The sequence below is a fragment of the Bombina bombina genome, chromosome 2, assembly GCF_027579735.1.
Source record: "Bombina bombina isolate aBomBom1 chromosome 2, aBomBom1.pri, whole genome shotgun sequence".
NCBI lineage: Eukaryota > Metazoa > Chordata > Amphibia > Anura > Bombinatoridae > Bombina > Bombina bombina.
This window is the reverse complement of record NC_069500.1, coordinates 568,750,076-568,767,330: the sequence shown is the minus strand read 5'-3', so window position 1 is coordinate 568,767,330 and position 17,255 is coordinate 568,750,076. Positions and strand designations below refer to the sequence as shown.

At 36.4% G+C, this 17,255-nt stretch overlaps 1 protein-coding gene across 1 annotated transcript in view; it reads right to left on the bottom strand.

Moving 5' to 3' along the window:
* SLC28A3 (solute carrier family 28 member 3) overlaps positions 1 to 17,255 on the bottom strand; it is a 194,008-nt gene that overhangs the window by 112,540 nt on the left and 64,213 nt on the right. The window contains exon 7 of the mRNA XM_053700598.1: positions 14,709 to 14,822. Within this exon, the coding sequence (XP_053556573.1) occupies positions 14,709 to 14,822 (114 nt within the window). The remainder of the gene's footprint in view (positions 1 to 14,708; positions 14,823 to 17,255) is intronic.

Genomic DNA, 17,255 nt, shown 5'->3' with positions numbered 1-17,255 from the left:
TTTAAAGTCTAACAATGGCACACAATTGTTTTCTCACTGTGCTTACAATATGATTAATCAAGTTTTGATTACTAATGATGAATTCATGTGTACAACAATCAAAACTATATTTAATAAATAAAGATATAAATTGTGCAACTACGTGTGCAATCTGCTTATCTGCTAAAGCAGAGCCTACATAAAGACATTACAAAATGCTAAAAATAACATTTTAAATTTTACATTTAAGAGACATATTTTTATATTTAACATACTTAAAGGGACATAAAACCCGAAATTTGTAGTTCATGATTCAAAAAGAGCATACAATATTGAACAACTTTCCAATTTACCTTATCTAATTTACTTTGTTCTCTATCTTTGATAACTTTTGTTGAAAAGTATAACTGTAGGCTCCATAGCAGCAATGCACTACTGGGAGCTTGTTGCTGATTGGTGGCTGCACAGATATATCACTTGTCATTGGCTCACCTGATGTTAATCTAGGATCCAGGAATGCATTGCTGCACTTTTTATTTTACCTTATGTAAATTGCTTGTTTCATAACTCTGTTTTAATAGTATTCTATTATTCTATTATTCTTTTAAAGTATATTTTATAGTACATTTTATAACACATTTGGTGTTTGTAAGTGTAATTGTGTCTTTTTCTTATCTTACTTTATGGTTGTTTTTGCCCTTCCCTTAGTGTTATTGTGTAACCACATTTAGCACTTTCACAGCCCCTACTTTCTTCTTTCCTATTTTTGTTTATGATTAGGAAAAGTATATTCCACTTTTGTGGGGTTCTTGTGTTTAGCAGCTTATATGGGGACACATTGACACTCTTCTAGCTATAAGGGACATTGAATTTTATAGGGGGCATTGTTGAAGGTGTATACGTGTGTATATTTACATATTTTGTAAATTGACATATATGTATATTTATAGTATATGTGGGCATATGTGTGTTTTATATTCTTAATAATTTTTCATATGTATGTATTTACTTTTAATCAGTATTTATGTATAGAGTACACTTATTGACTCATTGGGGGATATTTATCAAAACGTCAACTGAAAATACGCTGGAATTCCGCGTCATAATTGTCGCAAGATTGATCCACTGTAGTTATCAAAGCGTCAAGATCGACAAATGTTGAAATACATACGATCCCGCAATCTCAATCCGACGTACATCAATGCGAGTTGAAACCCCCCCGGAATTTGAGCAGATTCATGTTCATTTGCCCTCTTATTCGACACTATTTGAAGCTCTCACGAAGTTATCAAAATTTCTACAGTTACGCTTGCGTCTTTTCCGACTCAGCGTACCTGGTTTTTAATCCGCCACCCTTCAGGTCGCGGATGCATAGAGCTCAATAGGAGTCTGAAAGCACAGAAAGCTTGTGTTCGAAGCTGCAAGAGAATGAAGTATATTACATAATAAAAGTAAATTAGAAACTTTATTAAAATTGTATACCCTTTCTAAATCAAACAATAGGGATAAAAATGAATACATTACTACTGATGGATTATGCTACAACTTTGTCTCTCATTACAAATCAAGGGGACAATATTATTTCTACATATTTGGTGCAAAGTTTTGCCCCAAACTTGTTGCACTAATAGATATAGAGATAAAAATGAAATAAATATACAACATAATATAGCTAACTTCCTTTTTTTTAAAAAAAAAAATCTATGTGCATAATTTTTTAGCCATGTAATACAAGTCACACTCTCCACTTCGCGCCATATTTGACGCAACACTTTTTGCACCAATTATGATGCAATAACCCACACACTAGTGAATTTTCCCACCACTTTTGATTGGAATATGCATAATCACATGATTTATGACATCAGCCAATCTGATTTAAATATACATTATAAACTATCACTAACGAATCAAATTGCTCGATACTTGTGTCAATGATCACTCACTCATCAGAACTTGTAAGTGCCATTTGTTACATTGTGTATTATACATTGAAAGTATGTATATGTGAAATTAGTATTAAAGATAAACATTGATGCTTACATTAGGACACACAGTGTAATATTTTAGACAAGGATTTTAAAATTCGAATTGATGTTTGATTCAATAGAATCTTAAGCTGATAGCTCAAATGGATAGCCCACCTAACTTTAAACTGTCATGATTCAGATACAGCAGATATTAAAATCACCTCTTTACTGTCATGCTATTTTCAGTGTATTTCTTCCTTCTCTTGAATTTCTTTTTCAGTAAGAAATGTCATCTTATATGCCAGCCCATTTTATAACACCTGTGAAGGGGTGTTTTTTTAAAAATAGATTGCAATGCGGAGGGGTTAGACAGATGCAGAGAGAAACCTGGCTCAGATCTTAAAGGGACAGGAAACCCCAAAATATTATTTTATGATTTGGATAGAACATACAATTTTAAACCACTTTCAAATTTACTTCTATTATCTAATTTGCTTCATTCTCTTGTTATCCTTTGCTGAAGGAACAGCATTGCACTACTGGCAGCTAGCTGAACACATCTATTTAGCCAATCACAAGAGACAAATGTGCACCAATTAGCAGATAGCTCCCATTAGTGCAACTTAAATGTTTACTTTCCTATCCCTTTAAATTATCCATAGATTTAAAATAAATACATATGATACTCTGATTACATTATATTCAAAATTATTCCTGCTCAGAATAATAATAAATTTACAATATATACATATAGTGGTATAAATAAACACAGAGAAATGACAGACAACATTGTTTAGAACAAAAAAAGGAACTTCGGGACATGTAAATATGTTTGCAAAAGATTTCTGACATAACACACAAATATATATTATTATTTATTTTTGCTCCTTTTTCCATGGATTTTGATTGTACAGGGTTATTCCATTTGATGTTTTGCTGAGTAATGCATTTGATGTATGGGCTTACAATTTGGCCAGCAGATAGATAATAAATATATCATTAAAGGTCATGTTAGTGTGAAACTTCCTAGCTTGCAGAACCTTATCTTAACAATTGCTCATTTAAAATAAGTCCAATCAACTTTAGTTTCTGAGCTGTAGAGTGTAATTATTTATGCACATTTTTGCTCATTTGCATAGCAAGTTATTTTTCCAAGAAGGGTGGCATCTCTAATGCCAGTCAGTTATCCATAAAGGTGCATTTATCCTTTTGTACACCACGATGTTAAACACCTTGTAATTACAGGTATTTCACGCTTTACAGCGCTTCACTAATACAGCGCTAATATGGAGCTGAAGTTCAAAATCCAAGAAAATTGAAACAGAACTGTACTCATCTTGAGATTGTGAGAAAGGCGACTGGCACCATTTTGCTATGGGCTGTTCGGTCTGCTTACAGCATTGCAGTGCACCACGTATCTCAGTGTCGTAGTCTGGCAAATTTTACTACTATTTTACAGGTGATGTATAGTTTTTATAACATACTAATTGAATACTGTACTGTACTGTGCTAGTGTTAAACTAAACTTATCGCTATTGCACACCTAATATATGTTAGTTCAAACATGTTTTTAAACACACTGGCAAGTGAAAAGAAAGCTTAAACTGCCTTATTTCACTTTAAGACAGTTTGTACTTTACAGCGTGGCTCAGGTCCCTAATCCGCTGTATGAGCAAGGTAGACCTGTACAAAACATTTCTGATATAGAATAACAGATCAGTCAAGTCTAAGCATTTTAAAAGCCAATTTACAACTTTCTTGTTGCAATAGCCAAACTGCCCCCCCCACTTGGCTTATTTGGATTAGTTCATTCAGGATTTAGCCTGCAGACAAGAAGGCTAGCCATGGTCATACTGTTAGTATAAAGTCCTTTTTTTGCAGTTGCCTTGAGAAGTCTGCTGTGTGCATTCTGAGAATTAGACAATCCACAATTTTCAGAGTTAAATTACATAAAAAGAGTGCAAAGCAAATAATGAAACTATATCACAAAGTTATTTTACTATGCACAGTTACGAATTTTATATTGACATCTCAACTTGTTTACTATCCCTTTAAATAAAAATTAAAGTCATTTTTCTAGTTAAAGGGTCATTTAATGACCATTCAATATAGTAGAATTGCATAATCAACATGGGCATATTAAGACAATGCAATAATTGGGGGCGGAGGGAGCCAGCTAACTGAATGGAGGTGTCTGTCAAGAGCTCTGTGTTAGTATATTAAATTTTACCTTAAATTACGTATTTTGTGCAGTCTTTTCTACAAGGCAATCACTGCCAGAAGACCAATTAGCTGTTTACAGCCAACAACCGGACCTCCGGTTTGAGAATCACAGCATTTTACCGCAACGGACCTGGTCCGTCCTTGGGGCCTACTGAGTCGGGAACCCGACAATTTGGTGGAACGGAAGCGACATACGCACTGTGAGTTCCCCCTTCAGATATCTGAGGATACTGTTGGGAACAAGAATAAAACCCGATCCACGTCACACTTTAAAGGGGAAGCAAGGCTGCGAGACTGCTGGTGAAGGCCGAACTACGCAGCACAGCCTCATGTGGGATTTCCCAAACATTCATATAAATTACTGGAAGACTTTGGGTAAAGTCCAAGTCTCAGACCTATACATTAATGAAATTCTATCTACTACAACCCAATTAACCACAAATTCAGGGGTGACTCCTTTATGGTTTCGCTTTGAAAGCTTCAGAATATTAAGTCTGAGCAAATCATGGGGCTTTCCAAAACAATCTTTAAGAGAGGTAACTAAATGGGAAGTGAATTGGAATACGGGAAGAAGCAAAATAAGACTATTTCACTATGATGCCTTGGTGAGAGTTCACTCACAAAGGCTCCCCTGGCAGGTAAGAGCCTGGAGCCAAGAACTAGGCATAAACATCTCGGAACAAGAGCTGAGCAAGGCAATAACCATAACTAAAAAAACTTTACATTGTGTGACAGTGTTTGAAACATATATGAAAGTGATTTTGAAATGGCATTGGACCCCTTTGAGAATGACTAGAATCTCTGATTCGGTTTCCTCACAAGGCTGGAGGACTTGTGGGAAGTGAGGCTCCATTTTGCACATTTGGTGGTCGTGTCCAAGGTTGGTACCGCTTTGGTGCAATGTCATGATGCTTTTAGGATCCATGAATATAGATATACTAATATCTCCTCAATTAGCCCTATTACACATATTTGATGATACAACTTCAGAACAATCTAGGAGTTTATTAATTTATATTCTAGCTGATGTCAAGCTCTGTATTGCAAGAGTTTGGAAGCAGTCTGATCCCCCTAGCTTCAATGGGGTCTGTCACCTAGTGAACTACTTCACAAAAATGGAAATCTATGTAGCTAAAGAACAAGATAAGATTGATAATTATTGGGAGAGCTGGACTGACTGGTTAAACATTCAATAATAAAGTTAGATCTAAGTATCATGATGGGGACATACACCAAAGAAACGACACAGCCCCTCCCCCCTTTTTTCCCTCTTCTTCCTACTCCCTCTTACTCCGCTTCTTCCTTGTTTCTTTCCCCTCTATCCTCTATTCCCCCTTTAAAAATGACATGTAGTATGTCTTTTTCTTTTTTAATAAAACTAGTGAAGATGAATCTCGGTGACAAAATTATATCACTTAATACTCGGTTTTGTGACGCTTCAGTAGTACGCACCAATATAGTTGATTAATACAGGTTTCTTGTTTTATTTTATAGCTCTAGCCCTTTCCCCTATGTAGCGGAAATTAGCCATCATGACCCTTTCCCCCATTAAGATAATTCTTGTTTAATAACAGGTCAATACACAATACCTAATAGTATAAAAAAAAAAAAAAAAAACTAATTGGCTTGTGTGATGGTGGGAATGGAGTCTTCTCCCAGGCACTCTTAATGGGAGCATTAAGACCTCAAGATGTCATTACGTAGAAACTCTAAAGCTGACAAAAAAATTAAAACCCAGTAACACTACTAATACAGTGAACACCTTCTTTAAGAATATGGACAAAAAGACAGACACTCCTCAAGTATATAGCGAGGAGGAATCCCTGTCAGACAATCCGGATATCTCTCAAGCACCAAGAGCTTCACCTAGCTCAGTAAAAAATGCTGACAATGGACCTGTAACTCTAAAAGCCATGGAAGTCCTCATAAATCAAGTCAAATCTTGCATTAAGAATGAATGCACAGAATTTAAAAAAGATATAAATGAACTGGGTTTTCGTGTAGAAACTTTGGAAGATGACAGAGAAGAACTAGTTAAAGAAATGTCCGACATGGCTCATTCCATAGAGACACAACAAGTACGGATCACTGATATGGAAAATAAATTAGATGACATTGAGAATAGAGCAAGAAGGAACAATCTTCATATTCGAGGAGTACCTGAATCAGTGAAAGGTGAAGATATTCCTGAACACTTTCAAAATTTATTTCAACCATTAGCTATTGCTAACCAGCGTGTGATAGAGGTAATACCTCTTGAAAGAGCCCATCATTCCCTACGTCCTAAACTAAGTGACAATCAACCTCCTAGAGACATTGTTGCCTGCTTTCAAAGCTATAGAGACAGGGAAAAAATATTCCAGCTAGCATGGAAACAGCCTACCTTCTCTTACATGAGTTCAAAAATTCAAATATTTCAAGATCTTTCTGCAAGGACACTCCAACTGAGAAAAGATTATGCCTTCTTCACTACACACCTGCATTCCCTGAAGATCCCTTATAGATGGGGCTTCCCCATCTCTATACAAATTACTAAAAATGGGAAACGCTATGAATGTACAAATCCAGCTAAGGTCCATAACTTTTGCAAACAACTAGACATTCCTTTCCCAGAAGCATCGAATGTCCCCTTAACAAAAGACACAATTCTACAACCTAAACCACAAATAAGATTGTGGTCTGAAATCGCCAGTAAACAGACCAAGAAGAAACAATGCGTTGATCCCGTTATCCCCCTAGATATTTCTTGAACAGCTGAGACATTAGCCGTGGTCTTCATAATTTGTGAGTATGGAGCCTTTAGCGATCACACCTGGAAGCTGTATTGAATCCAATTACACTGACTTTTTAAAAATATGAACTATAGTTTTGACTCTAGTCTTAAACTCTGGAACTACTATGTCTTACTATCAGTCCTTACCTAATGTTTTAGAATAGCTATATTGTACTGGTCGACTCTGTTTAGATCTACTTTGATAAGGTTGTGTGAATTTATTGCTTAATGTGAAGTTGCACTAAAATCACGTACTGTAATTCTACACATATACGAACTAATGCTTAACTTTAGTTTTGACTTCTGGAATTAACAGGGCGTATTATTATTGGCCCGTATTCATTGTTATAGAAAGGTTATTATTTGTTCTAGTTTAACCTGTTTAGACTTAAACTGTTAATATGTTGAGAATTTATTTTTTATTTTTTATTGAATACTCTTATATTCCTTCTGTGGGCGTAGATCTCTGTTAGCTAACCATTTCTTATCATGCCTGTAGGAGTGGGCTCTGTTGGGCTGTTCCTTCCCCTATTGTACTCTTTTTTGTTTCCTCTCTTCTCTTCTTTCTAAATCCACACTCACTTACCAGGCTTAGGTCTGTTAGGTATTACCCATCTTCCCTATTCCCTACACCCTCCCTTTTTCTAACCTTTTCCCTCAATCCTTCTTCTCTATTTCTTTACTCTTTCATAGTCTCATTTAAGTACAGGATATATTTCAGTTACAGCAATTGTAAATTTGATTATTACATCTGAACACATCTATTACATATAGTTACAACCAAATATACATGGCTCATCATTTTCTAGTCAACCATTTGAGAGTCGCTACACATAACGTGAAAGGCTTCCTATCTCTGCAAAAACGTTCAATAGCATTTCATGATTTTTATAAAAAACAGTTAGATGTCATTATGATCCAAGAAACTCATTTAAAAAAAAGTAGTGAACCTACATTATCTCAGTACTATTATGACTAACACTTCCTAAACTCTGGCCTGACGAAACATAACAGGGTGTGTATTTCCTTTAGAAAGGGAACATCATTAGAGCTCTTAAAAAAATTTCATGATAAAATGGGTAGAGTACTGATCCCAGTGGGGCTCTATTACGGTAGATATATATGCACTACATCGTCCCTCCCCCCCTTTTTTCTGTAAAGTATTTAATCAACTTTTAGACAATTTAAAACGCCCAATACTTTTAGGTGGAGATTTTAACCTGTCTATCTGCCCGGCACTAGACACATCCACAGGCAAATCTTATATTCGCAATAACCAAATAAAAGCAAACTGCCAAGCAATATGAACAATACCCTTATTTGACACCTGGAGAAAAACCCATCCAGCTACAAAAGATTATGCATTCTTTTCCAACCCACAACGCTCCTACACCTGCCTCGACTACATTTTCTGTGATCAAAACTCACTCACCTCTTTAATAGACTCCAGACTATATCACACTACATGGTTTGATCACAGCATGGTCAATACTACCTTTGCATGGTCTTCCAAATCTCAATATTAACAGTTTTGGAAACTTAATGATCAAATCTTCTCTGATCCATTAATAACCACAGACATAGCTGAAAAAACGTCTGAATTCTTTACTTTTAATGACCCTATAACTACTTTGGCATCTAATAACTGGGAGGCATATAAATACTACCTAAGGGGGGGGTGATATTGAGTCATAACACAAACAACGTAAACAAAGAGCGGCACAATTCTTGTTGCTAACCTAAGATTTACAAACTAGTGAAAAAGCATTAAAACAAAACCCTCAATCCCAGCAACTCTTACTAAAATCATAACAAGCAAGAGAAGCCCTCAATCAATACCTGGTTAAAAATGCACACATGAGCGCACTTACTATAAAATCAAGATTTTTTATTGAAAGTAAAAAAGCAGGACGCCTAATGGCTAGATCCCTAAAAAAAAAAGAGATACAAAACTTTTATACCTGAAATTATAGATTCCTCTGGATCTTCATACATTACTAATACTGATATTGTTAATCAGTTTGTTAAACACTACTCCTCATTGTATAACCTCCCGACTTTAAATTCAGACACCAAACTTAATTTAATTAATAACTACCTTTCACAAGTCCAACTCCCCAACATATCGAAAGAAAGCTGAGATGACTTGGACTCTCAGTTTTCACTACAAGAGATCCTTATAGCTATTAAGAATCTCCCTGAAGGTAAAGCTCCAGGCCCAGATGGGTTCACCCCTAAATTCTACCATCTGTTTAAATTCCATCTAAGCCCGCCTCTTCTTAAACTGTATCATTCCCTTGACCAAGATTGCCACTTATCTCAGTCCCAGCTTGAAGCCACAATATCCGTCATCCCAAAACCAGGTAAATCTACAGAATAGGTCTTTAACTATCGCCCAATATCCCTGATAAATATTGATATTAAGCTTTATGCTAAAATGCTGGTTACAAGAATAAACAAACTTCTCCCCACTTTGATTCACACTGATCAAGTAGGCTTCATCCCTGGTAGAGAAGCCAAAGATAATACTATTCGCATACTGCAAACTCTATTATCTGCCAACACTGCAAATACTCCCCTAATCCTACTTTCCACAGACACTGAAAAGGCCTTCGACAGGGTGGACTGGGACTTCCTCTGGGCCACTCTGTCAGAGTTTGGATTTTCAAACACACTAATCACCCTTGTCAAAGCACTTTATAATAACCCGACTGCTAAAATTAATGCTAACAATACTCTATCTCAAATGATCCCCATATGGAATGGAACACGTCAGTGATGCCCCCACTCTCCCTTATTATTTGCATTAGTGGTGGAGGTATTGGCGACGCGGGTTAGAATTAATAATCAAATACAAGGTATTTCCTTTGGGCTAGCCGATAAAAAATTCCTGCTTTACGCAGATGACATTATATTTACGCTTCGCTCACCAACTTCTTCTCTACCTGCCCTCCTTAAAGAACTTGAAGGCTATTAATGTGTTTCAAACTTTTCTATTAACATGGGGAAATCAATGTTAATGCCCTTAAATATTACTATGGATTAATCCCAATATCTCACAACACATACTACTTTCTAGATGACAAGCAAAATACACTATCTAGGCATCAACATATCCCCTAACCAATCTGACTTATTTGAATTAAATTACGTCCCCCTTCAAAAAAAAATAATCCATAACTCCCTAGAAGCATGGCATAAACAAGGTCGTCTCTCTTGGATGGGGCGTCTTAACGGAATAAAAATTAATCTTCTCCCTAAATTTCTGTATCTATTTAAGGTCCTCCCACTAGATATACCCCTCAAATATCTAATGAAACAGCAAAAAATATTTGAGTCATTCATTTGGGCACAAAAAAGAACTAGAGTTACTAAGAATACATGCAGGGAGCACGGTGGTTTGGGTGCTCCAAATCTAATATATTATTATAAATCGGCCCACTTAGCAAGAATTACTGCATGCAAATATTCCCACCCTAATAAACCCTGGGTACAATTAGAATCCTTCCTTATTGATGGAATTAACCTTGGAGACTTATGTTGGATTCCACCCAAATTCAGATCCCCAGAAGCTAGTACAAACTACTATGTAGCAGCTACTTTACGAACGTGGGACAAAATTTTGCTCTCTGATAAGTCGATCTTGAGCCAGCCATCCTCCCTCACCCCTCTCCTAAATAACCCTCTCCTATTACAACCTAGCATCATACAGGCACCGATTATCGCAGGTTTACCTACAAATATTCTGATACATATGATACTAAACAAGAGCCTAATCCAATCCCAAATGGAACTATCCCAATTACTCTGACCCCCCTTCCACCTCTGGTTCCCTTACCTACAAGCAAGACATGCTATACTCAATAACCCCTTTAAGTGAGATCTTACTAGACCCCTTACCCCCTTTGAAGTTCTATGCACAACCCCCTCAATAGCCAGATCTCATATCTCTATAGTTTACAAAGTCTTAAAAGGCTCCATTCCCATCAAAAACACATCGTATATAGTAAAATGGGAATATTAATTGGGTATCGCCCTAACAGAAACACAATGGAGTCATATATTTGAAGAGACTAAAAATAAAACTAATTGAGGTTTCATTATACTTCGGCAATGTGATTGACAATAAAGGATGAGACTCCACAATACCAATTTCAAAATAGACCTATTAAAGCTGTACAATGTGGATATAAACAATTATGTAAATGTTTGCTTTATTTTGTTTGATGTTTGTATCATTCCCCACATGCGAAATGTATTGTTTTGTTTTGATATACCTCAATAGAAAAATGTATTAAAAAAATGCAATAATTCTTATTTTGAAATGAGATACAGGGCCGGCGCTTGCATACAGGCAAGCAAGGCAGCCGCCTTAGAGCGCCCAAGCAGGGGGGCGCAATATTGGAGCGGCAACACTGTAACTATGTTTTTTTTAAATTTTTATTTTACACTTTCTGAATGCTGTTCCGCTGTCCCGGGGCGGGGAGAGTGCCTGTCCTGTTCCGCATTGCCCCCCCCCCCCACCCCCTGAGCTGTATTGTTGACATACATTTTAACATTTACATTTTATATTTTCTATTGGGTCCGACCGTCCGACCTTACCCAATCATGTGGCTTCTAACATAATTTTGGCGCGCCACGCGCACTGTGCAAGTGTTGTGATGATGACGAGGTCTTAGTGCTGCGCCTGCTATTTCCTGGTTTCTTGGTGAGTGTGGGCAGAGACTCACTGGCGCTAAATAACTTTAACTGTGGACTCACTCTCCGTCCGTCAATTTTCTTGGTGGACAGTCTGTGACTGTGACAGCACAGTGAGTGAGGATGCGCCCGTTCAGGTTCAGTTCAGAAGAAAAATGGAAATCAATTCATTAGTGCGGCGTGCCACTGACTCAGACTCAGTAAGTGATTTACTACATGCTAAAAACTCTTGATATGTGATGTCAGATTTTCATTTTCTAATTATCTGCGAGGGCGCCACTGCAGCAGCCAGGGAACAAGCAGACACTGCTGGGTAAATAGAGCAGGGAGGGTACCCAGTGGAGGCTCGGGCTAGTTCTATGGCTGGCAGCATGTCACTGACACTCCTGGATCCCATAGTCACTCACAGCCCAGCCTGCTTGTAATAAGTGTGTGCCGTTAGCAGGGTCACTAACTGTGCCATGAAGATGGGTGAGTGTGCTGCTTGTAATACTATTATTATCCAATGTGCTGGAGCCTCGAGTTGTGTCTAGAAAAAAATATTTGTGTGTATCAGATATTTTTCCAACAAATTTCAAAATTTTCTTCCATTTGCCGGTCCCCTGTATCATGTGACAGCCATCAGATAATGACCAACACTGTGAACTCTTGCGCATGCTCAGAAGGATCTGGTACCTCTCAAAGTGTGCATATTAAAAGGCTGGGCACAATATGATAATGGAACGTTTGTTAAATTTGCATGCTCTGCCTGAATCATGAAAGTTTTATTCTGTCTTTAGCTTTTAAACTCAAAATGTTGTCCCCCCCTAAAATCTTTAATTATGGATAATTAAAAAAAAACATTTGCAATGTAGTTTAATTATTTATTTAGGGCCAGATTACAAGTGGAGCTCTAAATATTGCTTTTGTCAAAGTGATATTATCGCTCCACGGAGTAATACAAGCACATGCTAATGTGGACTGTTATTACAAGTTGATTGCAATGCAAACGAGAGCTTGTGTTTGCATTGATAGGAAGCATTGTGCTCACAAGAGCGTGCTTCCATAGGCTCCAATGGGAGCCTCGTTCTCATGTCGTGAGACACGGCATGAGAACCTCGCCCAGTGAAGGGGGTAAATAGCGCAGTGATGACAGCAAACGTTAAATATATATGTATATCACTATATACAGTGCATATATATTTATGTGTTATTATGTGTATATACACAGTTCCCATAGAATGCAATGTAAAGGCACTTTTCAGTGCTGTCTTTTTTCTAACACCCCACCAGGGATAGGTGTCCGTGACTGGCCCTTGCAGTGTCCGCCACTAACCCATAGGGGTCGATTTATGAAGCAGCAGAAGAACAATTTTATGCCTAATGAAACGGTGCAAAACCGAGAAACGCGTTGCAGTATTGGGGTCACTGTTAACCCCTTTTTTATCCACCTAACACAGCAATTTTTCTGTTGTGTTTTTTAACTTTTGTTTTTAATAAATATTTGTATTTTACTGGAAATACGCCTTTGAGTGGATATCTTTACCTACCTACTGCCCTGATGATACATAAGAGTCTCTCTACCTTTTTGGGACTTTGTGTTACCTATTGGAGCAATTTGATTACAGCATTAAGAAATCTGATCTGGCGTGAGCTGCTACACCTGCCTAAAATTTGCAGCTTGTTTCTACCAGCACATAAGTGTGCTCATAGAGTATGTGAATAACCATCTGTACCACTGAAAATATTGTTTGTTATATTTTTAACAGTCTGCACATGTAGTGCTTTTTTTCGGTGTCTCCTTTTCCATCTCCAGCATCACAGTACTACCTGAGAGGTGAGCTGCCACACCTATTTGAATCTGCAGCCTGCTACTACCGGCACATTGGTGTGCTTGTGAAGTGTGTGAGTACCCATTTGGCTCTACTACTGTTATTACTGATTTTTATATCTGTTGATCCTACACATGAGGCGCCCCTCTATTTTCTTCTATTCCTCATAGTTATACCCGGACCAGTCGGCGAGGAGGAGGCAGCCATCACAGGGCTTTTCCACTTGGTTTTGAAAAGGACTTATTTTTGCCTTGATTTTGTAATTATATTTGGACTTCCCTCATTTGAGAGGATTTTATTTCATTTTTCTTTTATTTTGTTTTATTGTTTTATTTTTTTATTTGTATTGTATACACATTTACCAATTTGCATTTTTTAAAGAGTATATAGATTAATATCACTATCTATATTATCACTAGCGCCCCCTTACTTTGCTGTAAGGCTATATATACACAAAACCTATATACGCCACTGCCATCTGCACAATAATAAATTGACCCCATAGTGTTCTTTACCTGTCATTTAACACTGTTCATTGTAGTATTCCCACCCCTCTTCCAAGAGGCTGTAGTGCATTCTGTAGAATGCAGAACCAATTGTTATTGGTTGATATGTGGGCTATACCCTTGATCACTAACTAAGCACAATGAATTACAAATAAAAAACATTTACTAGTTTCTAGTCACTGTACACAATTGGTACCATTTAGTAGACAGTGCAGAATAAGACATATTAAAAGTACATTAAACTTAATTTTTTTTCTATAAAATAATTAATTATGCATAATTTTTAAAACAACTTTTCAGTGCACTTTTAATGTGCCTGCTTTTCCTATAAATTGTGGTTTCACTCCCCCAAAGAGGCTGGAGTACAATATAAAACATAAAAACAGTGATTGGAATGTCACTTTAAATACTCTTATGTCAATAAATGTTGCAGACCAGACATGGACATTTGCTTATGTAATACACATACTACTTAAATGTACATTATTTAAACACTACAATTCAGAAACCTTCCTCTAATTATGGGTGCCACATGTTTGGAACCTAGATTAAACTGCAGGTATCTGAAGGAGAGTTACTGCACATGTTTAAACACACGTCAGCAAAGGAATGCAGTGAAAGATGGATTTAAAAATGGCGCCACCCATGACAAGAGGGAGGTGGGGAATAACCTCAATAAAATGCTAATAAAATATATTTAGTGTTTAATGCTCCTTTAAATTACACAGCAACACATAAAGGATAATACCTGAACTTGGATACCAAGCCAATCAAATGCATCAAATCCTGCCTTGGTCCTTAAAATAAAGAGTCCCAAAATAACCTGCAGACCAATTCCCCAGAATACTTGTCTCCAATTAACCTAAAAGGAAACAAAAAAAGTGTTTGATATGAATATATTTATTTATAATGAAATAGTGTATTGTTATCTTGCAATTTATAAAAATAAAGTAAAATAATAGGAAACTAACAACCTGCATTAACAGAAAACCTCAGTTATTTAAAGTGTATTGTTATCTTGCAATTTATAAAAATAAAGTAAAATAATAGGAAACTAACAACCTGCATTAACAGAAAACCTCAGTTATTTAAAGTGTATTGTTATCTTGCAATTTATAAAAATAAAGTAAAATAATAGGAAACTAACAACCTGCATTAACAGAAAACCTCAGTTATTTAAAGTGTATTGTTATCTTGCAATTTATAAAAATAAAGTAAAATAATAGGAAACTAACAACCTGCATTAACAGAAAACCTCAGTTATTTAAATATTTGCCTTAAAAGGATGCTAACCTCCAAAACTCAAAAAATATTTAATTTTTTTTCTTAAAAGGCTAAAAGTGACAGTAAAGTCAAAATTACAAAAACTTTCATTTTTCATATATAATTTTAAACAGCTTTCCATTTAACTTCTATTATCTAATTTGTTAAAATTTTATGTGCTAACTGAATAATGAAATAAAGTTTTGAAATTCTATTGGCTATTCAAATCAGCCAATAGAATTTCAGTAGCTCTCATCCTATTGGATGATTTGAACAGCCAATATGATTTGAGTAGCTCTCATCCTATTGGCTGATTTGAATTTGAAGAATCAAATCAGCCAATAGGAATTCAAGGGATGTCATTTTTAATCGCGTCCCTTGAATTCACTATCCAGTGTACGGTGGCGATCGTACAAAGAGGATCCTCCACGCTCCATGGCTCCGAGGTCACCAGTCTTCAGTTCCAGGGTCACTGTTCTTCTGCTCCGCACTCATCAGTCTTCAGCTCAGCCCTCCGCTCCATGACGGATTGTTCCTGGAAGAAGAAAGAAGAGGTCGCTGCTTGGAAGAAGACTTCACCGCATGGGACAGGACCTTCTCCGCCGGACTTCAGGAATGGTGAGTATCAACCTGGGGGATTTTTTTTTTTTAATTTAGATTAGGATGGGCATTTTGTAAAAGAGCTAAATACCCTTTTAAGGGCAATGTCCAACAAATGCCCTTTTTCAGGGCAATGGGTAGTTTAGGTTTTTTAGTGTTAGGTTTTTTTTTATTTTGGGGGGTTTGGTGGATGGGGGTTTTACTGTTAGGGGGGACTTTGTGTATTTTTAATGTAAAAGAGCTGTTTATCTTGGGGCAATGCCCTGCAAAAAGACTGTCTAAGGGCTACTGGTAGTTTATTCTTAGAGTAGGGGGTGTTTTTATTTTGTGGGGCCTTTTTTATTTTCATAGGGGTTAGGTATAATTTTTTTAAAATTTGATCATTTTGTTTTTTATTTTCTGTAATCTTCGATTTTTTTTATTTTATGTAATTTTAGCTTAAAAGGACAGTCTACACCAGAATTTTAATTTTGACTGTCCCTTTAATGTATACTTATTTTTTTTTATCTTTAAAGTAGTGTTAGGTTTTTTATTTTAATATTTAGTAACTTTAGTATTTTGTAATTTAGGTAATTTGGGTTCATTTAGGGGGTATTAGGTTAGGGGGTGTTAGGTTAGGGGGCTTAGTAATTTAAGTATTTATTTGTGTTGTGGGCTTTGGCAGTTTTGGGGTTAATACTTTAATAGGTAGTTTGCGATGTTGGGGTTGGCGGATTTAGGGGTTAATAGTTTAGTTATTACTTGCTGTGTGGGTTTTATGGCGGATATAGGGGTTAATAGTTTAAATAAGCTTAAAAAGTTTAATTGCGATGTTGGGGTTATCGGTTTAGGGGTTAATACTTTTATTAGTTCCGATGTGGGTTTGATGGCAGATATAGGGGCTTATTTTTGGGAGGCGTGTTAGACTTTTACGGGAGATTTGATATTTTTTTTTTTACTTTTCTTAGATGCTGGCAGTTTCTAAAGTGCCGTAAGTCACTGGCGACTCCAGAAATTTGTATTTACGCTCATTTGTGGACATCGTTAGTTTATCCGATTTACGGCACTTTATGAACTGCCGGCGGGCTTTATTGGATACCCCGATGTGCGAGGTGAAATTACGCCTGCGCCGTATATGTAATCTTGTCCCAAGTGTTTTACCTTATGAACTAACAGGAAGTGAATGTTTGTGCATAGCTGCTCAGTGGGATAGATGCTCAGATATAAATTTGCTAGATTATAATGACAATTCCCTTAGAACTTTGGCAGAACAGTGATATTCTCCACAATCATAACAAAACATATTTTTGTTCATTTTGGCACAAGAACATTTACTTTTAAACAAAATAAACCACTCTAATTTTAAAATACCCTTTTAAAAAAACTCTAATGGGAAACTTATATTCTCATTTTCTTAAATCCACTTTGACATACATATTTTGTTTTCAAAAGA